This window comes from Catharus ustulatus, chromosome 17 (assembly GCF_009819885.2).
Source record: "Catharus ustulatus isolate bCatUst1 chromosome 17, bCatUst1.pri.v2, whole genome shotgun sequence".
NCBI classification, from domain to species: domain Eukaryota; kingdom Metazoa; phylum Chordata; class Aves; order Passeriformes; family Turdidae; genus Catharus; species Catharus ustulatus.
This window is the reverse complement of record NC_046237.1, coordinates 394,051-421,094: the sequence shown is the minus strand read 5'-3', so window position 1 is coordinate 421,094 and position 27,044 is coordinate 394,051. Positions and strand designations below refer to the sequence as shown.

Genomic DNA, 27,044 nt, shown 5'->3' with positions numbered 1-27,044 from the left:
ACAAAATTCACAGAACGGATTACTGCCATGGCTCCAGTGATTCCCATTCCCATTTGGCCCTCCTACAGAGCCTTTTACAAGAGCTAAAGTGTGCATTTTAACTATCTTGCAGGTCAACATTCCCAAAAAATTTGGCACAAATTCTTTAAGATCCTAATCCTGAAACCAAGACTGATGGATCTTCCTTGGGGAGTCAGAAACAAGAACAGTGTCTCAGCTGTGTCTCCTGCCTTTGCCAACAGGAAAAGTGAGGTACCCAGGCAAAGCCCCCCTTTGACCCAGAGCTCAGCTTTCCCAAACCCACTCGGTGCCAGAGAGCCCCAGCAGGAGGCTGTGAGTGCAGCCAGCCCTGGGACAGGAGACTCTTCTCTCACACAGGCCAGGAGGGATCAGGGTGTTGAGCAGCACTGAACAGCTCTGTGCCAAAGTGCCTTAACCCAGGTTCCTGTAAAACACAGCACTGGCCACAAGGACTGCTGCAGAACAGTCCCAAGAGCAGGCCCCAGTCCCATCCAAGGAGAAAACTCAGCAGGTGAAGTGGGGAGAACCTGGGCCCACTGCTGTCAGTGTGCTCCCTGCTTTCCAGTAGCAATTGTTTAGTAAGGAGTTTATGAGTTGGAAAAATTTGCAATACAAAGCCTCAGCCTAGCAAGTTTCTTTTAATTTTTAAATGTACAGCATTTTAGTTCTACAAATGTAAAAAAAAAATAAAACCAAAAAAAGCTTTACAATGTTTGGGGGTTTTTAGCTTATAATGATCACACCCAACGTGATTCAATGCAATCTGGTCTGCAGTTCCTGTGGCTCGATTGCTTTGGATGATGCAAATAAAATGGCCAAGACATTTAGCTGTGAGAGAGCACCTGCAGGAACTGCTCTCCGTGGCAGGAGCTGCCTGCACACAGGGCTGGAGCTGCTCCTGCAGGTCACAGTGAGTGAACACGGACCGTAGCTCACACTGGAGAGACAGACACGCGTCAGCCAGCCCCGAGCTCTGCCTGCAGCGCCGAGCCAAGGCTGGGCTCAGCTTACAAGCAAACAAGGAAACAGAGCTTAAGTCTCTACTTCGAGGAAGTCCCATTCACTGGCCGGGTTCCTCGTTTAAGTGAACTTTTAAGTTTCACTCTGAAGTCCAGTTTGAGCTCCCATTAACACAGCTGCACTGACACTGTGGCACAAAGAACAAACTGTACCCACGTCACTTTGCATTCCCTTGCCCTGCCAGGTCTGCACACCCTGCACAGCACAGAACATGGAACATTCTCTATGCACTCGAGAACCACTGGAAGTTACTCCACAGCTTAACACACTGCCCGGACTAGAGCACAAGCATTACAAACCTATAAAAAAGCAGCCCCTGTGGTGGTGTACAGGAATAAATTAACCAAAAAAATTTAGTATTACCATTTATTGGTGACAAACACTACGTTTTACTTACATTCCATGGGGAGAAAAAATTCCAGCGTAAACAATGAACGGAAGCAGTACTGAACTCGCGCGGCTATCGTGCTGTACCTGGACCAATGCAAACCTCAGCGCACCCACCGTGCGCAGGAACACAACATCAAAAGCAACACAGTTATATATAAACATAGGTCGTTTTTTCAGCCCTACATGGAGATGTAATTAAACAGTATAAAGCACTCAAGGAAAATCAATCTGCAGTTTTAGATGCACTACATTGAGATCATATCCTGTACTGTAGTGAGCTGTGAGCCACCAACGCACAGTCCCTAAAACACAGCTCAGAGATCACTGAAAGTCACGGTGCATTCCAGCTCCCCTACCCCACGCTCCAGAAAACTAGAAATTAACCAAAAATGATCAAACCAAGTTTAAAATTCCTAAAGTGTTTAAATTCATTCAACCATTGGATAATTAGGGTTGGTTTGCAAAAATATGGGGCTTTTTTAAATGGTGGGACACAGCCTGTTTCCAGTGAAACGCTGCAATTCCAATAAAACCAAAATAACCACATACATGGATATGATCTTCCCAAGTTAGTTCACATGTAACATGTCAGTCTCAGAAGACAAAGTTTCTAAACTGTGCTATGGTTCTAGATACAATTAAGAAACTTTAAAATGAAAAATTTATAGTGTCATTTCAATCAAAACAACATAATGAAACTAAAAATGTATCACTGTTTGAAGAAAAAGCAACAGTTATGATTTAGACACTACAGTAGGTTGTAGAGACTGTAGCACTCCAACGGTTAGGTTACATTTAGAGGAAGCATTTGATTTTCTCTGGTGCTTTCAGGTTTGGGTTCAGTCAAGAGCCTGTTTCAGGCAGTGCTGTCCAGTGTTTGTCCCAAAGGGTTTGCGCTCGCCGGTTTGAGGAGAGGGTCACTTTCCATTTCTTGTTTCACACATCTGAAATGAGAAAACACCTGTTACTTAGGAGACAAAACACTATTTCCACTATTTCCAAATAAGATGCTTTAAATTGGATACAAATAATTTGATGTGCATTTAACAATTAATGTTAATGTGCATCAGTGCAAGGGAAGTCGTGGGAACCACTCACACAGACATTGGTCCATTTCCTGTCCTTGGCATCTCTGTGGTTTGTTGGTCCAACTCAGACAGCAACTTTAAAATATTCAGTGCAGCCTAAGAGAAGAGAGAGCACTCAGCAATTCAGCCTCTGGCCAGTTCAGTAACTTAGTGAAAGCACTCAACACAAACAAATGTTCTTATGTTGGTAATATTTTAAAAGAATAAAGTTTCATAGTTATGGTGGAAAAGGCAAAGGTAGATAGAATTTCATCTCACTTCATTGAACAATTGGATGGTGCTGTGACTGGGGATTCCCACTACATGAAAATGTCCAAAGCAAGTGACAAAGAACAAAGAAATCTGTATCAAATTGTGTCCATTAGGAAAGTACTGCAACAACTTTTAGTATAAAAATCAGCAAAATCAGCTTTTCCTAAGTGTATTCACATACTGCAAGTGATTCCTTCAGGCTGCCATACTCAGCTCACCTCTGGAGCTCAAAAGAACAAGAACAATTCCTCTGCATGGGAGCAGACTGGGAACATCCCATCAGCTCCACCTAAAGCCTTTTACAGCCTAAGTCCCCTGCAGGTTTCATTATAGCAGGCTCATTTTTCCACAAAGAAATATTTCAGCCACTGGTTATAAAAAAATCCTTTTTATAAAGGGAGCTGAACAGGTTTAGAGTGACTCTTACTATCCAATGCTGAACTGCATTTCTTCCACAGGGGATTCCACTTCTGCAGCAAGTTCTGGGAATGTGAGTCCAAGTGTCACAGTTCCCAATGAAACATCAGCCCATTCTGATATAATAAGGAAATGAGCTGAGATGCTGTTAGGTTTGTACATTCCTTTTTGTGCATTTACTGTCAGGGGCTCATGCAAATACTGTCAAGATGAAGTAAATGTTCTTTTTTGTAGACTGTGCTCATATGTTCAGCATAATAAGCATTACTTAGATTAGATTCTGATATTATTAATCATTATTTCCACAACCTGTGAAATGTTAGACAACAAAGAACCAGGGAACTGTAGAACATCTAATTGCTCCCAGCAGTGCTATAAAACCTTGGGCTCCCCTCAGGGAAGGCTCAAGAGCAGCACTTCAGCAATGCTCATCATACCATGTCGTGGCAGGACTCCACATCCTTTCCAATCCCATGACTGATCAGCGGTGGCTGAGAGGAACAGTTTATAAGAGATACAAACTCGTTCTTGTTATTTTTTGGGAAGTCTTTATATTCAACCTGAAGAAAAGAGAAGGATTTATTTCTTTTCAGTTAACCAAGTACAGGAAGTATATCACAACTGCTACAGATTCTTTGCCCATGTATGAAGCTGAGCCTTTCTTCTCATCATTCTCTCAGCCAGTAGAACCACTCTATTTGAAGTTTAACCTTACAATGTTTTTTAGTACTCACAAGAGCTTGGCAAGGCTCCTGAATAATGGTTGTTGCTAGAACCTTTATTCTGGTAACTCCTGTCTGCATTTCACATTTCTGTGTTATGCTTTTTGAGCTCATCTGTCATATGAATATAGGAAACTTAATGCAATTCTCATTAAAGGGAGCAAATGCAAGAAAATGCAGAGCTCACAGCAAATGTTAATTTATGACAGATTAGTGAAAAAACCTGATTTCACATCAGCCAAGTTCAAGTGCACACTGTCTTCCTACATTGGGGCAGTTTTCAGGAAATGCTTCTTTAATTTTGTTCTTCCAAGACCTCAGAGTAGCACTGAATTGGGGCTGAGAATGGCATAGAAATGTGCATTTGAAAATTAAACTTTAAAAGATGCAAAATTCAGTACATGTGATAGGTGAAGTGAAGCTGTTACAGGAGTTTCAGCAGGCTCAGAACTCATCTCCGCTTTGGAACAAACAGAACATTAGAGCAGCTTGGAGAGCTTTGGAAGTCTTGCAGAGTGGAACTCTTACCTGGATTCCTTGAACGTTGGAAAGGTAGTCCAGCTGCTCGGAGGGCCTGGTCAGGGGCCCGTGGGGGAAGTGTCCTGAGGAGCTGCTGCTCTTCAGGATGGTCTCAGCAGTGGGAGAGGTGCCCCCGTAGAGCAGCTCCCGCGCGATCATGGCTGTCACCGTGGCCTTGGCGGGGTTGGGAGCTGCCCTGCTGAACTCTTTGGTGTGGTGTCCTTGGTTGGCTCCTACAGCCTGGGCAACCTCAGGGACCATGGGAAGAATTCCTGCAGGAAGCTGCTGATGGCTGAGATAAGGCATCCTAAACTCATCTTCTTTATTACCTGCGAGGAGAGAGGTGCACACTGAAGAGCTGCTGTTTGAGAGCTCTCCTGCAGGCACACACAGGCACCAAAACTCACTTTGGAAAAAAATAATTATTTCAAATTACTTCTGAAATACTAACAAACTTGGTAAGCTCCATCAGCCTTTGGAGGGTCAGAGTTTCAGCATCATGGAGATAGAGTTTTCTCACCGAATCACTGACTCTGCAACACCTGCTCCTGCCAAAGCGAGCACCTTTACCCTCCAGGAGGAGCTTCTCCAGGTCAGCCAAGCTCACAGACACCTCAGCTGCAACCATATTCTAGATAGATCTTTTGCTTTCAGGATTTTTTATTCCATCATTTAAACTATAGGAGCAAATAATGGAACCACAGAATGGCCAGAGCCACCATTAAATGATGTAAAGAGAGTGACAGGCTGCAAAGTTTAAGCTGTACATTGTGAGAACAAGCAGGTAGGCAAGAGGCAAGACTATTTACAGCAAATATCCAGCCACAGTCAATGGACAGCAATCTGCTGACATCACAGTGTAAGTTAAAGAGGGATAAGAACAGCTTTTAAGGGAACTCACACAGAGCTATGGATGAAACTTGCACAGGTGTGCTAAATAAAGGTGGGGGAGGCAGTACCACCAAAAAAAACCAAGGAGTTATTTTCATGGCAGAACAGATTAATGAAGTTCTGCAGGGCTGAGCTGTTTCAAATCTAAGGATGAAAGCCAAACTTTGTAGATGGCAGAAAACAGGATAGCAAAATCTGACTAGGAAGTCAGGAAGTTCACCTAAGATCTTAGGGATGCAGTAAAATAGTACTAAAATCCAAGTCAATTCCAACTTACTGTAATTTAAACAGCAAGGTTACACTTAAACACATGAAGTACCTAAAACATGCTCTCCAGAAGAGCAATCTGTGGTGATAGACCAACTTTCCATAGTGATTCCTCCCACCAGATGGCATTCCAGAAAGCAGTGTCTGTGTACAGGGTGGCCAGGTTTGGGGCATTTCGGTTCCAGCCTGGCACCTCGGGTGGGTGCACCACAACTATTCACTGGCACAGCTCCTGCTCCCAGGCATCCACACCAGGCACGGGCTGAGCTGGTTCTGGACAAGGCCATTCCTTCCCTCTCCAACCCTGCCTGAGGCTGAGCAGTCAGTACTGACACCCTGTCACATCCTCATGCCAGAACAGGGGCCTTGGGGTTTGAACCAAACCTTTATTTGGTTTGGGGTTTGAAACAATCCTTTCCATTTGGTTTGCAAGGCAGCAGCTGCACAGCTCTGCCCATCCCAGAGTGCTACAGGGCACTGCTGGAGGGACTGGGACAGACTGACACCCCCAGCAGGGCCCTGCTGCTTTCACCAGGTTACTCACTGGCTGAAGTCTCTTCAGAGCCCGGCTCAAAGAAGGTTACTTTTCTTCCATCACCTGGTTTCTTCACTGGGGTCTTAAAAATAAAAGGAAAAGAACTCAAACACAATTTCCCTTTAAAACTTTTTCCCCCCAAAATTTTAAAGTTTTCAAGATGCAGCTGATCTCACCAGCCAAAATTTTAATGAAAAATTATTATTCAAAAATGTCAACAAATACATTGCTATCAAGAAAAGAGAAGTTCAGTGATTCTCATTCACTGAAGGCCTAAAACTCCCACATGCCAGAGAAGTGGTATTAGGAACACAGCTCCCCAGGACTAGACACCAGAATAAAGCCAGTTAAACTGCCTTTAGTCACTGCTACTGCTGAGGAAGAACAAATGAGCTCAGACATGAAAAGGAGAAAACCAAGCCTGGATTTGCTGTTTGAACTCCCTAGCAGTGTCTGCTGCATCACCAGCAGAACACGAGGCTCCTTCCCCAAGGGACTCACCAGACAGACCCATCTCAAACTTTTCACTGTGACAAGGCTGAGCAAAGCTATTGCTACCAGAGCACTACAGCCTGCCAGCCTGCAAGTTCCTAAGAACAACACATCGACTACCACACGTTCTGAGACGTTTCATAAAGCAGGAGTACATTCATTTATCCTTCTGATGAGACTTTGATTTACTTGAAATCCCAAAAGCTTAATGTATCTAAACCACTGGGTACTTCATGTTTTTTAGAAAGCAATCCCCTCAATACAATTGTTTCCTGGCTAGGGCAGAGAGAATGACCTTTCTACATTGCTACTGCCTTGCAAGGCTGCTTCTGTTCAGCTGAGCCTTTGCTGCAGCGTTAGCCAGCTGCTGCTTCCTCAGGACTCACCTTCTCTTCTGTCTTTAATGCTGGTTTTGGAGGCTGAGGTTGAGGAACTTTGAAACCTAAAATTTCCAACATATTTTCAGCTGCATTGCGTTTAGCAACCTTTTTGTTCGTGCCCATTCCTTCAGCTGTGTGTACACCAACTTTCACCTGGACAGAAGAAGAAAATTCAATTCTGAAGCAGTAGTGTGGGGACTCCCTTATTAGTGATCTGTCTCCAGCATGCAGTGAGCCACGAAACAGTTCAAGTGATGATTGTTCTAAGCAAATTGTCATTTATTATCAATAATCGTTGGCCTTCAAGCACAAAGAACACAAACAGAAGAATCTGTATTTCACCCTCTCACCTTGGGTACCCCAGTTAGTGTTAACAAATGCTACGTTACAAAATACAAGCACCTTAGTATCTCTTAGCAGAATAGTAATACTGCTGTTAATTAAAACATTACGTAGTTGCAACATAGACTAATAGTGCCCTGCACATTTTTTTTTTAATTGGTTGTGACTTTTAAAAAAATTGGTCTGTGCAATGCTCACAGCCACATCCCCAGGGCTGTGCCAGGGCCACTGTCACTCCCCAGGTTGTGCCAGGGTCACAGCCACATCCTCAGGCTATGCCAGGGTCACTCCCCAGGCTGTGCCAGGGTCACAGTCACACTCCCAGGCTGTGCCAGGGTCACTCCCCAGGCTGTGCCAGGGTCAGAGTCACTCCCCAGGCTGTGCCAGGGTTACAGTCACTCCCCAGGCTGTGCCAGGGTCACTCCCCAGGCAGTGCCAGGGTCACTGTCACAGCCCCAGGCTGTGCCAGGGTTACAGTCACTCCCCAGGCTGTGCCAGGGTCACTCCCCAGGCTGTGCCAGGGCCATTCCCCAGGCAGTGCCAGGGCCACTGTCACTCTCCAGGCTGTGCCAGGGTCACAGTCACTCCCCAGGCTGTGCCAGGGCCATTCCCCAGGCAGTGCCAGGGTCACAGTCACACTCCCAGGCTGTGCCAGGGCCATTCCCCAGGCAGTGCCACCTCACCCACCTGCATGACGAACTCCCTGCGCCTGGGCAGCCCCCGTTCTGTGATGAGCATGTACTCAGGCTCCTTCTCCTTCTTGGCCTGCTGGATCTGGGCAAGTCTGCTAATGGGATTCATTCCTTGACCATATTCTGGACTTGTTTGCAGCTACGTAGAACAGCGGTTAGGAAATAAGCCAAACTTTATGAATATTTGGTTTAATAGACAAAATGCAGCATGACAATGAATTAATTCATATCTAGATTTTAAAAATACTGAAATAAAAGTTGCTTGATTAAACACTGTCACAGCCAAAGAGAAATACTCCATTTATTTGTCTCTGCTGCCACACTTGACCACATATAACCTACCCTGCTAATAGCTTTACAAATTCTAATCCTGCTGTATTAGGAGGGACAAGCTTGCAGGAGAATTTGTGCAAACAAAATCAAGCAAAACTTGATTTTTATGTGTTGCTCTTTTCTTTACAAGGTTTCTCTTTCATCCTGAATTTACTGATAACTGCTATAAAAGTGGTGGCAGAACCCCCTTAGAGTGGGAGCAAAGTACCAGCTCATTTGCTGCACCAAGGGCTGGTAAAGGCTGAGCAGCTGCAGAGTATTTATAACTGACTCAGAAAAGCCTCTCTGATGATTATTTGCACAGCCAAAATTCCAACCCCTTCCTCCTTACCTTCACTATTGATTTTGTTTTCTTTTTGATTCGTGGCTTCATTTTCTCAACCGTAGGAAGGGGTGGCAATTTTTTCAGTTCTTCTAGGACTGCTATTGCAGCATTTTTCTTTGAGATCTTCTTGCTCTTTCCTTCACCTTCACCCATGAATTCTCCAACTGATACCTTGGTTACAAAACTCTTCATATGGGGAGGACCACTTTCCTTGGTCACCTGTTTCAGAGGGAAAAACTGAGTGAAAGCGTGATAAACACTTATTAAAAATGGCAGGGCACATTGTTTATAGCAAACTTCTCTCAAGAACTAAGGATAAAGAGATTTTAGATTCTCATACAATCCAAAAAGCAAAGCATACTCACTCTAATAACCTATTCCCACCCAGCTAAGCATATACTTTTAAAAGATCAGATGCAGCAAGCAGTAAAGAGTATTTACACAAGTCATTAACCCATCTTATTTAATTTACTGTTTCACTGTTTCAGTACAAAAATAGGACTGTTCTATTTCACCAGTGTGTCCTTCCCCACAGTTAACAGCACCTCATTAAATATATCATGGTACAGGAATAAAACATGAGAGAAAGCATCTCTTTGGGATCTAACATTTTAGTCCAGAAATTCTGATTTCTGAACTCTGAAGTTCTGAAGAATTCTGGAGACATCTAAAAGACAGATGCTCGCTACAGATTTAGGCTTTTAACTCCATTCATTACACATCAGACTCCAAAATATCCATATAATCAAACAGTAAGAATTAATTAAAAGCTTCCACCCACAACTGGCTTTGTGTGACAGTGTATTTTTACCAGTGATGCTCAGGCTAATCTGCAATAATTGAAAGTTTCATGTAAAATTTCAGAGAAGAGTTTCAGAAGCAATTTAGTTACACACAATTTTCTTACTATAATAATCCAGACAGTTGGCTTAAATGTTACTCTGCCAGCTCAGGAAAGCAGCACAATCAATTAATATTTTAGTGAAACAGAGATGTTCCTGTGGAAGCTCCTGATTTAAGATAACTGAAATGATCAAGGAGGGGCAAAGAGGCAGCAAGCAGCCAGGCCAAAGGGAAAGGAAAGTCAGATGCACATGAGGTCACCTCATGGCAAGAAAAGAAACCTACTTGTGAGACTCTGCACTCGTGGGTAGTCCAGATCAGTGCTTGATTAAGCAAATATTCCATATGTGTCTTTCAGAGTGAGCTCTACTCTTTTGCCTCGGCTCTGCACTTCCCTGTTCTAATTATTAGTGCAGGGTTCTGTTTTGGTTCTTCACTGTAATAAGTTTTTTTTCAAAAAGCTTGGAAAAAAGATTGCACAGACAACCACAGCGTAGCTGTTCACTCCATGTGATTATTTTAGGGCATGAATTTGTGAACAGGTGGATTTTTCTTTTTTCTTCCCTTTACCATATAAACTCCAAAACAATCAGGGTGACTGTCAAAGGTTAAAGTGTATTCACAACTAACAAGATATGTTAAAAGTCAGTTGTTTGAGTTATCTAGGAGAGACTCAACTTAATGTGTACCCTTAGTAATCTAATAAAAACAAATCTAGAGCTTGTAAAGTAAACATACCTCAAAATTCACAGGCAAGTTCCTTTTAAGTGCAATCTCAAAAACTTGGCTTATTTCAGATTTATTGAGATTTTCATCATCTGGTTCTTTTCCGTTAACCTAAAAGAAGCATACTCTATTTAAAATAAAGATCCTATTAAATTGAATTTTATCCATTCAACCACTTTACTGAACTCTCCAAATTTTGAGTACTCTAACCTTTACTGCCATGTTACATTAATGTGGAGAAATGCAACCCACTTACTACAGAACTGAATCTCAAGAAGCTCGTTAAGGTGTATGTGTAAAAGCTTTCAAACCTTCATATTTTCATGTGCTCATTACAAGAAAGAACAAATGGAATAAGGGCCAATAGGTTTTAAAATGTGTTTACAGAAAATGAAATTGAAGTGCTAAGTGCACTGATTTCCAAATGGAAGTACCTTTGTGAAACACAATTTTCATATACTGATTGGACATTTGCACCAAAAGCACTAAGACAGGATCAGGTAAGAGAAAGGGCAGGAAAAATAAAGATTCTGACAGTGGGACCAATGTGAATGAGGGATGGTTGATGAGTCCCTGGCACAGTCCTGTCCTTTCACATGCTCCCTTGTAAGTGCTTCCCTGCAGCTTTGTTTTCTCATGTCAAGAGCATCCTGTGAGGAGCCAGCCCCAAATCAAACCCTGACCACCTCTGAGAACTCAAACCTGCTGGGACTGCCCATGAAACCTTCCTACAGGAAAACTTTGACTGGGATTCCAAAGGTGTCTGCACTGCTGCTGGCATCAACATGAGCTAAGGCATGGCAGCAGCAACAGAGAAAGTTTAGGACTAAATGTCCAGCAGTGATAATGGAAAGGTTATGATAAAGATGAACAGCAACAATATCACTGATTATATCATGCCACAGTACTAGTAATGCAACCAGGTAATAAAAATGATGTAAGTATCTTATTGGAGCAGCAGCAGGGGAGCTGAGCTAGAGAGCTTTCACAGATTAAAACTTGTTGGATGGCAATGAGCATCCCCCACGCCTGCTACTAACAGGTTAGTTTAAAACACAAAGGATTTTTTATCCCACCACTTCAGACAGGCTTTTCCCACCTTAGAAAAAAAAAAGTTGATAAAATTAATCAGAATTTTAATTCCTCCCACTGTGCCATCAGACTCCCCACTGTTCTCACAGGCTGGGGCTTGGGGCCAGCCCTGGCCCTGGGGTGCCAAGGCAGGGGCAGTGCAGGTCTGGGGGGCTGTCCCCAAGGCAGGGGCAGTGCAGGTCTGGGGGGCTGTCCCCAAGGCAGGGGCAGTGCAGGTCTGGGGGGCTGTCCCCAAGGCAGGGGCAGTGCAGGTCTGGGGGGCTGTCCCCAAGGAGGGGCAGTGCAGGTCTGGGGGGCTGTCCCCAAGGCAGGGGCAGTGCAGGTCTGGGGGCCTGTCCCCAAGCCCTGCTCACAGCCTGGGGCAAAAAGGGACAACACTGAGATCAAGTACAGCACCTGAAGTCTCCCCCATCTCCTGCCAAGGCCAGTGGCAGTGCAATTGCCAAGTGCCCAAGGAGCAGCAGCCCATTCCCAGGAGCAACACCTGAACTCCTGAGGCCACGTCCACCCCAGCACTGCCAGGTCTGTCCCTGCCCTCACTCACCAGCACTGCCACAACTTCCATTACAAGCACTTTTCCTCCCCTTGTAATTTCAGATAGATTCTAGTTTTTCAAATTCCAATGCTCTTCTTTGTGAAGATGACCATGACTTTTCTTCACAGCTTAAATTTTGCCATTTAATATCCTCTCATGAGAATACAAATAAATGGAATGGAGTTATCTGCTCTACTGCAGTGTATGTTCTTAACACATTCCAAGTCTGTGTGCATAGTGCAAAATGAAAGTTCTTTTCCTCAATACCTTTATCTAAAAAGAGTGAACTATTAGCATCATCACATTGTTCAAGCAAATTCCACAAGTCCTGTACTCCATTACGAGCCACCTGCCCTCTTCCAGGAGCTCCTGCCCGTTCCCTTCTCTTCCCCAAGACTGCTTGGGAGCAAATGCTGAAGCCCAGGAGGTGCTGCCCAGAGCTGCACTGACCAAGCAGAGCCACCAGTCCCAGCCTGTCCTTCCACATCAGGGCTATCAAGGACAGCTGGTATTTACCAAGGGACTTGGTAACAAACACAGAAGCAAATTTTGAAACAAAATTAGAATTCCTGCCTAAGAATCATGCTAGGAAGCCCAGTGTCCATGTTTCCTAGGCTTTAAGTCGAAGCTTTATCATCACTAAACACACCAAGTAAGGCCAGGCTGCTCCTTCCCCAGGTCCAGCCCAGCCCCACCGAGCGGATCTCCCACCACAGCCCCTCCCAGCGCTCCAGCATTCAGCTCAGCTCTTCAGGCAGGCCTTGTCCAGCCAATAAATGTCATCATTTCTCCTGCCACTTGCTCCTAAAGGTGTGGGAAATGATCATTCTTCCCCTTAAAGTCTAATCATTTTACTCAATGATTTCTTCTTAGAATCACAGAAACATTTAGGTTGGAAAAGATCGTTAAGATCATTGAGCCCAACTTTTATTATACATTGAATATTTTCTCATTTAGAAATATAAGAGTAAAATTCTGTAAAACCAAAAATGTGTAAAAAACCACCTCAAATAATTTTTAAAAAAGTACAAAATTACTCCCCCTTAAAACACCTGAGTTCAAACATCAGAATATTCTGTTTACTCCAGCATACACACAAATGGGGTACACCAAAATAACTACATTTAAAAGGAAAATTACTGGCAACATCAAATGACTGTTAGGAAGTATCAGGATTATGTCTGCTTCAGAAATCTTCATTTGCCTCTGCTGTATACAGGCATTTTTAACAGCATTTCTCATGACCCTGCACTCCTGTACCCGCTCAGGCCCCTGCCTCACTGCAGGAATGAACAGGGTCCACTCAGCACCACAACCTTCCTCATTCTACCTTCATCACTTTAATAAATGAAAACTTGATCATCCAAGTACTTGTTACAAACCAGCACACCCTGCTCCAAGGTCCTCTCTCCTTTCCCTAAGCTGCATTTCCTCAGTTCCTTCTGCAGACAGGTCAAATAGAAGTTGAAAAATAAAATGACTAATGCAGTTTTCTCAGGGTCAAGACACCATTCAGGGCCTGCTTGATTAATAAAATAATTCTCCCTTCCTGCAGTCTCTTGCATCATTTACTTCCTCCACCCCTGGATTTACTCCCCTCATACAAAGTGAGACATCCTACAACAACTGCAGTTTGTTCTGAGGACATCACATTATCCAACTCCAAAACACAATTCTATACATTTTCAGAAAGTGACCTGTTGTGAAGCATTTCTAAACAGTGAACAGAGAATAATTCAGTGCCATGTGAGCCCTGCAGAGCTGCTGTCCTGGCTCTGTGCTCCCTGAGGGGGAAACGCCCCACGAGAGGAGCTCATCTGTTACAAGGGTGGGCTCAAAAAGAGTTCAGACCACTGACAGAGCGATATTCCAGAATCTGGGGTTCCCAGCACGGAAGGGGAACATCCTCCTCTGCTTTGGCCTCTCCTGCACGAAGACCAGCTGGCCCCTGCCCACGCTCTGCCAGGTCCCAGCTCAGATTTCAGTGCAGGGCTCAGCCCAAGCCCCAGCTCCTGCTCCAGCATCACTCCCTTTTCCCATCAGCAATCCCTGTTGGGGATTCCCCTCCATCCTTCAGCATTTCTCCAGGACAGCTTTCCCTTACCTCAGGCAGCTCCACCAGTGCCTCCCAGGCCTCTTCCCTGAACTGCCAGAGCCAGGGCTTTGCCCATGTGCTGGGCAACGCTCTCTCCCACACACACCAAGCTCCCTTGACTTCACGTCTCCTCAAGCCTCTTACTCTCCCATTCCTGGTAGTTCCCAGCATTTTTCCTCAGTCTCAGACCCTGTTACCTTCTTGTCCAATTCTTCATTTTCCTTCTTTCTCAGCACACAGCCAGACTCCATATCCAGCAAGTTCTCCCTCTGCCCAAAGCAGCCAACACACACGAAGGGGTGCAGGCTCCCAGCCAGCCCAGCAGCTCCTGTGCCCAAAGTGACACCTTCTGCCTGAAGCCACTCCACAAAAAAGCACAAATCCACAATAATGGTACTGGAATGGAAAGTGCTGGGCAGCCATAAATAAATGAAGGGATAAAAATTGACTTTTTGTATTTCTATCAAAATGTGTGTATGAGTGTACTAGTTCCATGCATTTCCTGCTCTTCTACAACTTCCATGGTTCTTTCAAAAATCATGCAGGAATTTGTCCCAGGAAGTAAATCTATGCCTGAGTTTTACGTTGCCCATTTATGCACTTCTTCAGAAGTTTGTGTAGGATCTGTACCTGGTAAGATATTAATTCCTATCTATGTTTCCAGTGCTCATATCTGACAGAGGTCTACAGCATTGCTGTGGAAAAATATGACAGTAAATAATTAACATAACTTCATCTGGGAAAATTCTAGTTCCATAGAAATTTATCCTTTTAAATCAAAGTGCTTCTACTGACAAAGTAAGTCACCACTGCTACACAGAATTAGATTTCCCAACTCTCCGATTCCTCTCAACAAGGAAAAATCTACAGTTATATCCCAGTTTATTCTAGCAATTTATGCTTCCAACACTAAGATAAATTCCCACCTCTGGTTTCTCAGGCAAGGGCTCATTCTGCAGAACTTTCAGAGCTTTAGCAGCTGCGTCATGCTTAGCAGCTTGTCTTGTTCTTCCCTTCCCATGAAACTGCTGGCCTCCAATTGAAAGCTCCACTTGATAAAGTAAAGGCCCAACAGGAAATGGGTAAAAGTACCTGCAAAGAGAGAGGCAAACAAGCAAATGATTTGGCCTACAAAGCAAAGAGACACCTAAGTCAGATGTGGGTCAATCTCTCAGATACCAGTAACCACATCAACACTGAAGCACTAGTTTTAAAAAGTCAAATTTTGATTTAGAGCCTAAAAGAATTTAGTGAGCTACCTTTGAAACAAATATTGACATTCCTTGTTTTACAATAGGAACAATTTCTGACCAAGAGCTACACAAAGACAACAGAACTGCGCTTCTACAGACTTGGCAGGCCAGGAAGTTTTGAATTTTAAGTTCCTATGCCTATATAAAATTATTTAAACTGCAACTTTAATTTAAATAGTTTCAGAAGAACCATCAAACTGTTTTCTTCATTTTTGTTTTCACATAGAAAGGAAATGCAAGAAATATTTACCTCATATTTAGCCATGTGCTTAATGAAGCTGGCTATACCTGAATGCTCCCAAAACCACTTCAGCTTTCAGTGCAGCTCCCCTGCCCCACCCCACAGACACAAAGCAAGTCACAGATGTTGGTGGGTGTCCTCCTCTGCTGCCTCTCAGCTGTGTCCCTGCAGGGACAGAGGCAGGGGGGCTGGGGCAGAGCAGCAGTACCCACCGTGGGGGATAGGTGCCACCTCTCATGGTGTAGTTGTAGGTGGATCTCATCCCTGTGTAGGGGTCGATGGGTTTGTACATGGGCTTCTTCCCCAGCTTCATGCAAAGGGCGTTCAACTCCACTGTGGGGGTTACACTGTCTACAGAGAAGGGAACAGAAAGGAACTGAGACAATTTAAACTCTCACTGCTGGCTCACAGCAGGGAAAAATGAGCTCAACTTTTGCCACATGCAGCATCTTAAATGACTGAATTCCAAACAGAACTCCTAATGAACAAAAACAGAGTAAGTCTAGATGATGCACATTAAAGCAGCCTACTACAGTTGTGACAAATCCTGTTAGAAAAAAGTGAATTTGCTGTGACCTCTTCTTGGATTTGTTTTGGGGGGTTTTGCTTTTAATTTCTGAAGCTGCCAATTTACCTAAGTTTACAGCACACCTAACAAAGTGCAGAAAAAGAATTTTCTGCAGTAAAGAAATTTCTCCAAATACACTTTTAAGTTACAGACACGCCACATCCCTTCTGTGTCTCTTGCTTACTGAGAATGACCAAACATTTCTCCATCCTCAATGACCTAAGAAGGGTTTCTAGGACTCCTCACTTCCAAATTACAACTCTCCTTGGCAAAGGCAGGTAAATTGCTACTGAGGGCTACAACATTTCTCTCAGTGCTGATACTGTGGGCATGAAGAACCGACTCCCAGCCCATTCTCACTAGAGAAAGAACAGTCATTAAGTGTCTTTTATTCCACCAGGAGTCTGACTGGCTCAGAAATCAGCTGTACTCCAGCACAAGAGGTCTGGTGTAAGGTAACTGCCAAAAGAAAATGGCCTAAGGAACAGATGCACAGACAAAATCAGTACTTGCTAGCTGACACAGCCATTGTCACACAGGCAGAATCACAGTTTTTATTTATCCTTATGCAACTTCAATACATACCAAAAGCAGAAAGGTGTATTCTCTCTGTGCATTATTATTTTAAATCAGTTTGTTGTGGCATATACCTGGATTCTTGCCTTCACTACGAGATGGACGAGCTGTAGGCTTTGGGAATTTTGTCCCTTCCAAAGCTTTGGCAGCTGCTGCATGTTGAGCTTTTTTAATACTAGTTCCTTCAGCTTCCCAATGCTGGTCCCCAAGAGTCAGCTGCACTGTAAACACCTCAAAATCACAAACAGGCATTTTGTAAAAAAGAATTCATGTTGTTTATTAGACTCTCTTACAAAATACTGAGTCTTCCAGTGATGCACAAGTTAAGAACATGGTAATCCAAGCTCTCCTTAACTCCCATGGCATCTCCAGATTTCCATCACTTTGGACATGAACAGGATTTTCCCGGTTATTGAACTAAGAATTTCACTGTAGCTGACAAGCATCCTGCATGAGATATGACAGGTTGAAAACTCAGAGCAGTGTGGGGAGAGGTGACAGCCCCAGGACTGCTGCTGTGCTCATGGCACTGAACAGCAGACTGGAAACACCCTTGGGACAACAACTCCACTCCTGCTTTAATCCTCTGAAAGGTTTATTAAAGATATTTTTCAGCAGTTTGAAGAAAGTTAATTTCACACTGTACCATTAATGCTTCTACATGCCCACAGGTGAGTGAAACAGAACTGAACAGATGTTCTGAATGTTATTCCAATACTTTTTGTAAATGTCAACTCCTTTCTGCCTTGAAGCTCATGTGACATTTTGGGAACCAAACTTTACTTCCCAGGTACCAGCTTCACACTTCCCAACCACTGCTGCTCTGGGGGGCTTCCCTTTCCTCTCCATTACTCTGCATTATCTTGCACCAAATCACACACGTTGCCCTCCCACTCCTGAGGGTGAGGGAGCATGAGCAGCAGCAGGAAGAAACTGGGATGAACACTTACCTTAGAATGAGCTGGACCTTGCTCACTCAGAAGTTTATACTCAGGCTGAATCTTGTTGAAACGGGCTAATTCATTCACAAGACACATGGGGGTTTTCTCTTTGGGGTTTGCCATGTTTGAAGGAGCTGAAAGGTTATATAAGATCAGATAAATTAACTCATAACTGTGAACTCTGCTACAAATTTTAATTAAAATAGGACATCTCAATGCCTTAGCATCTAGTTGTCTGCAATACTGGAACAGACAGCTTTGCTCAGTGGCCAAACTGGTAACAATCTATTGAATTTTGGGATTCCCAAGCAGTGCTCATGCCTAAAAAGCATCATCTTTAAATTCAAGGTTCTCATGCAAGCCAGAAGTATGAAGTTAGAAGACTCCTGCACATAGCTCACATCTTATCTAGCACATGTCAAGGACCAAATCTTCCAAGTATTCCTCAACAGCACTTGCTTTGAATAATTTCAAAAACTCTGTTAATTTCATTTCCCTTTTCCTATTTTCCCCTATTAGCTACTTTTATTACCCTTTACTTGTTCTGTTGCATTTTGTTAGCATAATGTATTTATCATTAAACTGGTAATAAAAGAACTAAAGATAACAGAACTAAACGAACTATTTCAAACAACACTTCTTCATATTTAAAGCAAGCTACTGGCAGAAAAGATTGATAGTAATGTTTCAAAAATTTAATGTCATACAATTAAAAATATTCTCTACTATTACAAACATATTAATTAATTGCTGGAACTATAGGCAGAAGTATGCTTCTATCTGTCTCCAACAGATTTCATTCCATAGGGAGTTACTGCAGTTGCATAAATATTACTTTTAAATTACGAGTAGGTGCAAGAAATCTGAAATATACCATGCCAAACTATAAGCATTAAAGTACATCCAGTTACTGACCCTGTATCTTACCTGCAGCTGCATTGGTAGATGTAACTGAAGCAGAGGGCAAAGCAGAGTTCTGGATAGGTCTGCCTGCATTTTCAGAGGGCAAAGAACTGGTAGTAGAAGGAATACTCAAAGGCTGTGAAAGAGATGGGTTTTTATTCAGTATTTGGCTCCCTGCAAGGGCAGCAGAAGGATTCTGAATCTGAACTTGAGACATGTTCACTTCCAACCAGAGCAGATTACTGTAGGCAAACAGCTTTGAACGCAGACAAACTCCAATTTTGGAAGCCAAATTGCTGACCTAAAACGTAAAGATGAAAAATAGATTATACTAAATATTTTGCATTCTCTAACAACCTACTGAAATTATTCCTCCATCAGCAAAAAGGGAAACAGTGCTCAAGCAAGCAGCCATTGTTCCCATTTTGTCCAGCTGGTCACTCACACACCCAGTTTGCACAGCACTTCCACCCATGCACCCCAAGTGTACCACACTTCTTCCAATCACAGAAGAGCAGCACAGAAGCTTTATTTATGCTTTTTCATTGCTGTCCATCTCTTTTCCCCAGGACTCAATTCACTCAGGAAGCAAATCCTGTTACTTACACCCAGAGCCACTGGTTACACACTGAACAAAGAGCAACTTCCAGGACAAATTACATTTCATGCATTCCGCCATTTGAAGTTCAACTTTTTCACTTGGAGGGCAAATAAATTCAGTCTTTACCAAAAAAACTATTTAGAGAATACATCCTTTATTATTATCATAGAGTTTTCCCCCAGGATCACCAAGAATGCCAAGCCACTTCTGAAGGGAAAAAGCTGGAGTGCAGCAGGGAATGCTGAAGTAGCTCTGGCTGGGAAAAGCAAAGGTGTAAGAGTTCATAAACTGTATCAGCTACAGGTATTGTGAAGGCTACTTCTATTTAAGTCAGGACATGTCTCAGTCACAGTTCAAGCATCAATTTAGAGTCACTGGGCTCTGCAGCACTACAAACAAGTGTGGGAAGTGCCCATGGCACCTATGGCCATTTAAAACCCCCTTGGAGCACAGGACACGTCCCAGCCCATGTGCAGTGCTGGGACAGATCTTCCTGTGCTGACAAATCAGGATTAGATTTCTCTTACACATGGATGCAAAATTATCTTCATGTTCAGCCAGTGGAACCTAAATAGACACACACAGGTCAGCTGTCCATATCCACTTACAAGCCACATATCAATTTATTTATTAGAAACACATTTTACAGCCAACTAAATCCATTTTACACACAAAGGCACTCACACATGCACACACACACACACGTCACCTGCAGATCTGATTAGGGCAGCAAACAAAGGTTTATTCTTTCCTAACTTAAAGGTGAAAAGGAGAAATCACTGCTCCAGCCACCACCAGGGGGCCATTAGCAGCAACACAACTCCACCAGTGCCCTGTGAGCTTCAAATTCTGAACCTGTGAATGGACTTCCAAATGTGAGAGGAGCAGCAATGAGTCAGAGGGAAATTTTTAGCTAGTTACTGACAAAACAAGCCTGAGAGGAGAACCTAGATTAATACATTCATGGACAGAAAGATTTAATTATTTATTAACTAGGTGGTAAGAAACTACTGGGAAACAACAGATACACCACCAAATCTACCATCTGGAAAGTTTCTACTTTGGAAAAAATCATAAACATGTCAGAATTATCATACTACTGCCTGGATAACTTTGTTTTTATTAGAGAGTAAAAACAGTTCAGTGCTCATTAGTCCAGAAGACACATATGCAGATTAAACTCCAAACAAATCCTATATTTGACTCCTAAATTTGCAGCAGTTACACCATGGGTGCAGTGTGAGAGTGGCATTAGAGAGTCTGTCTGAAGCACCTCTAAGAAAGTGCAGAATGAGACTCCAGAGTAATAACTTTACAACCACTAAGTTTCATTCCCAAGAGCATCCCTAGAACCACTGGAAGTGTTCAGATACAACACAACAGTAATAACTGCCTGGCAAAGACTACACCAAGGTCTTGCAGATGAAGAAATGCAAGGGAGTCTTGCAATGATAAAGCAAACAGTGGACAGAGGAACAAAGATGTCAGGATTTCAGGGCATTTTCCCACACTGGTGCAGGTAAGTGCTCCCTGCTCAACACTCGAGGTGCTGCTAGAAGTGACGCCCACCCGGATACCCAAGAGAGGTGAAAGAACAAATGCTCAGCTCATCCAGCCTGAGCCAGCAGCTGATCCCAGAACTCTCCTGCCCTCCCTCCCTCCCTCCCACAGGTACTTCTGGCTGACTCCCCCAAGGTGCTGCAGTGCTACCACAACAGCCTTGCACTAGAAGGTGATGCCCACCCAGGGGTGGCTGCCACCAAACAACCCAGGGACCTGTTGGCAATATTAACTTCGATGCATTCCACATGGCACAGGACTGCTCAGCACTTGCTTTTAGATTTTTATTTTATTTTGGTGTATCAACGCCTGGAACGTTCCTAGAAATTCTGAACACATTAAAATGCAAAGTTCAAGAGTCACTAAGGTAAGCAAAGAAATGCATGAAGATGTCAGCATGGCCAGTTCACTCAGCCAAAAAGAAATTCAGACGTTCATATATAAAAAAATGTGACATTTTTAGATAAAAGCTTTCTTGTTTTGCTTTGGTTTTTTTGTTTGTGTTTTTTTGGTGTTATAACTCACACAGGAGTTGGGGATACAAGGCATAGGACCAAACAAAAATCAAACACTTTCTCTGGATACTCATGTTTTACCACAACTTGTCATTTTTTAATATGATGCAAATAGAAAGGTAAGAAACTTCAATGTTTTAAGTAAGTTTCCAGTACCTTTAGGAGATCCAGAGAGTAAAAATTTGTATTTAGTTCTAAATAGGATATTTATGATGGAGAATGCCTAAAAGAAAAAACAGAGAGATAGCATTTTGCTTCCTAAAGGCACAAAAAAATCTTCAGTAGAGAATGTCTCACCCTACACAATGTTTGCCTCATCTACTGGATCACAAGGACTTGTATGAGCCTTCCATTACCACTGACAAACTGTTCAGCACAGCTGCTTTTCCAAGCAGAACTTCCAACCTGATCCAAGAACCCTCCTTGCTCTTTCCCCAACCCCAAGTGATGTTTCTCACCCAAGCACTGCAATCTCACAACAGTGCTCTTTGCAGAATTACAAGCCACTTGCCAATTTTCCTTCTGCAGTAAGGCTTCCAGTTCTCCTGTAGTGAGGCTCTTCTTCCTAAGAGATCAGTTCCCAAAATGAGGCCCAGACCTTAATTCACAAAGCCAAACCAAAAGCAAGCCACAAACTGAGAAACTCTGGTGGCTATTAATCACAAAAATTTATATAAATGCTATCTTTTGGCTACATTTCCAATCTAGTGATTTCACTCACAAACAGGCTAAAACCATTTTAGAATGAAATTAACTCAGTGCTGCATATGAAACCTGTCACTGCATGGACTGCTTTAAATGGAAATCAAAACCTATTTTATTCTGCTTACAAATATAGCACAAAGTGTTTAATCCTTCTTTTCCATGCCTAAGCCAACTGTGTGCAGATGCCAGCAACATCATTCCCAGCCACAAAATGGGGGAGATCTCAATCTTGGTTAGGGTTAGAGGAGGACAGAGCTCCTGAATCTACTTCAGACGAGCATTTCAAACTCTTGGGCTGACTCCCAGGGCTGTGAGCAGCTCTCCTGCTGGAAAAGGGAGGATGCAGAGCCTGAACCAGGCTGGCATCACACCTGGTGTGACCAACAGGAGGGAACAGGGGACACGAGAGGATTGCAGGGAGCTCAACTTCTCTTCTGAAGGGTTTTCTGGAGGCTAAACTAAGCATCTGAAAAACAAGGAAAGGGATCATATTTGCAGGCAGGGCGAAGACCAAGTCGCAGGAAAACACCAGAATTTTCTCCCCCAGGCATTCCTGGTAGCCCTGCCAAGAAGGAACCCCTTGACCCCAGCAGAACAAGCCCAAGGGCTGGCAGGCACTGCCTGCTGGTCCCCATGGCACAGACACCACTGATGTGCACCAGCAGACTGGAGAAGAGTTTCACCAACACCCCTCACCAGCACACACTGACTGTACCAGGCTGCTTTAGAAAATGCCCTCCCCATCCTGAGATCAGCACTAAGAACCAGCCCAAGCAAGGTGTGCACTAGTCCTGCACTCAGACACTGAGCCCCCAGCGGGAGCCTGCACCCACCTGGGAACAGCCCAGGCAGGAGCAAAGGAGGAAAGGCCCAAAACAGCTTCAGAGTAATCTAACCTATAGGACAACTACTAAAGGATCTGAACCTGTGTGTTCTGAAGAGGAGAGGGCTGGCTGGGACCTGAGCACCAGCAGCTCATGTACTTGAAAGGATTTTGGAGTGGAAAAGAACAATCTATTCTTTACGGTTAAAGTGACAGAAAAAGAGGCAACAGCTTAAAACACACCAAGAAAGCCTGCCCTGCTCTGGGGAACAGGGGTTCCCTGCTGGTGCCAAGCTGCAAGGCACTGCCACATCCCACAGGATGGGGATGGCACCCGAGGGGTGGCACTGCAGGGGGGTGGATGGACCCTGCACTCCCTCTGGGGCTGCATGCCCTGCACTGCACACACCTCCGTGCAATCCCTGCACCTCTGGGGCTGCATGCCCTGCACTGCACACACCTCTGTGCAACCCCTGCACCTCTGGGGCTGCATGCCCTGCACTGCACACACCTCTGTGCAACCCCTGCACCTCTGGGGCTGCATGCCCTGCACTGCACACACCTCTGTGCAACCCCTGCACCTCTGGGGCTGCATGCCCTGCACTGCACACACCTCTGGGGCTGCATTCCCTGCACTGCCTGCACTTCTGGGGCTGCATTCCCTGCACTGCACACACCTCTGTGCAATCCCTGCACCTTTGGGGCTGTGCTCCCTGCACTGCACACACCTCAGTGCAATCCCTTTACCTCTGGGGCTGCATGCCCTGCACTGCACACACCTCAGTGCAATCCCTGCACCTCTGGGGCTGCATGCCCTGCACTGCCTGCACCTCTGGGGCTGCATTCCCAGCCCTGCACACATCTCTGTGCACCTGGCATGTCTCCACCTCTCACCCAGGGACACGAGGGCCTGGCTGCTCTCACAGCATCTCACAGGAGCCCTGCACAGGCTGGCTCTGAGAAACCACCTGCAAATACAAGAGACTGAACCCCCACAGGAACAGGTTTTCACCATTCAGGACCAGCACACAGAAAGGTGTCCTGCTCCTCAGGAGGTGCAGACTGCAAGGCTGCAGGTCCAGACACTCTCCTTGTGCCCCTGCTCAGGAACCAGCTGTGCCCCATTGCCACCCTGGTGCACACACAGTGCTCCACCAGCACCCGGCAGAGCAGCCTGAGCAGCAGCACAAATGCCAGACACGAGCATCAAGTTCAGACTGCAAGGGCCTCCTGACATCACCAAATCAACGTCACGAGACAAACAACAGCCAAGAAGCAGGTGTAGCCATAGGAAATGAGATGCTGAAGGCAGCACTGACTCCTCTCTGAAGAGCAAAGCTCCGTGGCACTGGGGCAGCCAGAGCAAGGCAGTTCCCTGCTCTCATCCACAGCAAACTGCTCTCAGGCAGCAAAGTTCATTTAGCTCATTCCACAGACAGAGCCCCGAGCCCAGCCCTGCCACAGGTGAGGCTACCAGGGGGGCTCAGCTGACCCCAACCCTGCCACTAGTGAACAGCACCTTCTCCCCTTGTGTGCAGACTGGGATACATCAGAGTGTTCACCCCGAAATAAAACCCTGATTAAACGATCCTCTCTCTCCTCCTGTTTTTAAGGAATTTTAAATTACTCCAATGTGGTGGCTGAGTCTCTTGTCCCACACTCAATTATTTGAGGCACAAAAAATAAATACCCACAAACTCCAGGAGATTTGTTGAGATGCTCTGTTACCTAAAACACCTTTGAAAAGCCCACATTAGGGTAGCTTTGCAACATACAGCATAACATTCCCAAGCTGCTGCAACAGTGTTTAAGAGCATCTACTCACAAGTGGAAAGTCCAAACAAAAACTCACTATAAATTGGTAAGCAATGACTAAATTTTACAGACTTAAGGCTATTTGCACAAAATGTAAAATACTGGTTGAACAATGTTTTCTTCTTAGATAAGTCTTCTGCAACATCTCCACAAGCAGGGTCCACCCCAAAGGTAACACTGTGGAAAAAGATGCTGCTCTTTTTGGTAAGGGCACAAACACTAAATGTTATGCAAAATAGTCTGGAAGCCAAGACATGGATTATTATTAAGAGAAGAAAAGCTAAAATTTGGAAGTAAAAGAAAACACCTAACTGTTTACTTCCAGCTCAGTTAGCACTGTGACAGAAGAGCACACGGATTTTGGCTTTCCCCTGTGTTGAACAGGCCACAGAACCCACAGACACTGCTGAGACCCAACAAGCCCAGGTCTCCTGCACTGCCCTGGGGCATCTCCAGCACCTCCAGTGAAATAACCAACCCCAGCAAGGATCCTGGCCAAAGGAACCAGGAAAAGGGCTTTGGAACGTTCATTTCTCTCCAAAATAAAGCTGCTGTTCTTCAGGAAGATCTGAAAGGCACAAAGCAATTTCCAGCTTTGCTCTGACTTCGTACAGTCACACCACTTCAAATTTATTTCAACCTATGAATAATTTTGCCACAAAACACATTTTGACTGACTTGTACTGATAGTGAAAACATGATTCATGATGTTATGAAAAACTCTGAACAGAGTGGCTGCTTAGAATAACAATATAAAAAAGAATTGTTTCTTGCATGCACCCTTTTAGAAGAGTTTTGAAACAAGTTTGTGATCCAACTTCAGAAAATATAGTGAAAAGTTCAGCCCCTGGGCTCTTTTCATTCTCATTGAGATGTGACAGTGAATCTCTGTAAAAGTTAGGACAAACACATTTGTTGCATGTGTGAGATAATCAACAGACAAACCAGAAATCCCTTTATTACACTGCAGCCATAGCTGCATAATCACAACTCAAATTCTCATATCCACTAGTATTAAAAGAAAACCAAACCCAAAACACTGCCTCGAGTTTGGGCAAGGGAATTGTCAGCACACTTGCATATTCTAGTTAAAAGAAACAAGATTTCATAAATACACCTTTTCAAAAGCAGACAACAGACTCCATTCAGGTACTTTATTTCAGTGATATACGTGTGTCTATAAGTACACCCAGCCTTCGCCGACATCCCAAAGGATGCTCGTCTCAGGTTTGCCCTAAACCTGCCAGAAAAGAACGACAAAAACACCCAGCAGATGAAGGCACCATAAAAATGGCTCTGGCATTACCAGTACAGCATCCCCGGGACGGACATCCCAAAGCTGCGCTGTCTCTAGGACAGGGGAGAGGTTTAAAAGGAACTTGTTGCTTTACATCTCACGAAACACTAGCGTTCAGCTCGGGAAACAGGGAGAAGCGATCCTGGAGCAGCGACGGCTGCCAGAGCCGGGGGAACGAGGGGCAAGGCAAGGCAAGCCGGGGCTGCCCGTTCCGCGGTGCCAGGACGGGCTGGTGCTGTCCCTGCCGCTGTCACCGCTCCCGCACGTGCTGTCCGAGCAGCGGGCTCGGCTCGGGAGCTGCGGCAGCACCAGCACCATCCCGGGAGGATGCTGCGCTGCCGGCTGCGGGCACTCCGCGGGCCTCCCCGGGGGCCGGCCCCCGAACCGGCTCCGCTGCCCCGGGCCCTGCGCCGGGGATGGCGGGCAAGGGAGCGAGCACCCCCTGCCCACGGCACCGGCTGCGGTGCCGCCGCTTCGGCAGCCCCGGAGCGCCGCTGTCACTGCCCGCGCCGCCACCCCCGACACCTCCCCGCCGCCGCCGGGGCCATCGCGGTCCGGTCCCCGCTCCCCGCCGGGGAGGGCTCCCGGCCGCGCCACCGCGCACAGCCCAGCCGTGCGCGGGATGAGCACCGGGCCGGGAACGGGCACAAGGCGAGCCCCGGGCGGGCAGGGGGTTCTGGGCCGCCCCCTCCCTACGGCCCCGGCCCCGGCTCCGGCCCGGCGCGGGCCCGCCAGGCCCCGCCGCCCCCCGCCCGCGGCCCCGCCAGGCCCGGACCGCCCGCGCCCCCTCACCTGCGCTGGGCTCGGCTCCGGGCCGGGGCGGGCGGGGGTCGCTCAGTCCATGGGCCGGGCGGGACCGGCGGGGCGGCACAGGGCAAACACCAAAGAGAATGAGCGGGGCGGCGCGGCCCGCCGGAACTGACGGCACGGCGCCGGGGGCGGGGCCTGCGCACAGCCAATCAGCAGCGGGCGAGCCCCCCGCTCCACCGCCTCCCGCCGCGCCTCTGGCCAATGGGCGCGCAGTCCTGCCGGGAGCACCGCCTCCTCCGCGGCGACTACGACTCCCGGCGTGCTCCGCAAGAGTCGCAGAGTGGGAAACTACAGCTCCCGCCGTGCCCCGCGCGGGGCAGCTGCGCCCGCCGTCGCTTCCGGCCCCTCCCCGCCTGTTCCCCCGCCCCTCCGGCCCCGCCCCGCCCGTTCCGGCCCCTCCCGCAGCCCCGGTGCTCGCTCGGCCTTTCCTGCGCGGGGAGGGCTGTGAGATACAGCGCT

The 27,044-nt window shown here is 45.7% G+C and overlaps 1 protein-coding gene across 3 annotated transcripts; it reads right to left on the bottom strand.

The window, feature by feature from the left end:
- Positions 1-1,393: 1,393 nt before the first annotated feature.
- Positions 1,394-26,693, bottom strand: STAU1 (staufen double-stranded RNA binding protein 1). Of its 3 annotated transcripts, none has more exons than XM_033074929.2 (15): positions 26,568-26,693; positions 18,484-18,760; positions 17,566-17,690; positions 16,690-16,846; positions 15,684-15,822; positions 14,904-15,069; positions 10,268-10,366; positions 8,693-8,923; positions 8,024-8,167; positions 7,001-7,147; positions 6,132-6,204; positions 4,439-4,758; positions 3,626-3,748; positions 2,530-2,615; positions 1,394-2,375 (listed from the first exon to the last, which is right to left on the bottom strand). In XM_033074929.2, the coding sequence occupies exons 2-15, from the start codon at positions 18,674-18,676 to the stop codon at positions 2,288-2,290; spliced, it is 2,091 nt and encodes a 696-aa protein (XP_032930820.1). In that variant the 5' UTR covers positions 18,677-18,760; positions 26,568-26,693; the 3' UTR covers positions 1,394-2,287. The 3 variants fall into 3 exon arrangements, with proteins under 3 accessions (XP_032930820.1, XP_032930821.1, XP_032930822.1); XM_033074930.2 differs by having other exon boundaries at positions 8,693-8,905; XM_033074931.2 differs by lacking the exon at positions 10,268-10,366 and having other exon boundaries at positions 8,693-8,905.
- Between the last annotated feature and the right edge of the window lie 351 nt (positions 26,694-27,044).

Excerpts from the sequence above, each read along its gene's own strand:
- STAU1 (XM_033074929.2), bottom strand. The coding sequence starts at position 18,676 with ATGTCTCAAGTTCAGATTCAGAATCCTTCTGCTGCCCTTGCAGGGAGC. Across the intron at positions 10,367-14,903 it reads CCTTGCCTGAGAAACCAGAG|GTTAACGGAAAAGAACCAGA; the intron begins GTGGGAATTTAT and ends TGCTTCTTTTAG. Across the intron at positions 8,168-8,692 it reads AAACAAAATCAATAGTGAAG|CTGCAAACAAGTCCAGAATA; the intron begins GTAAGGAGGAAG and ends TGTTCTACGTAG.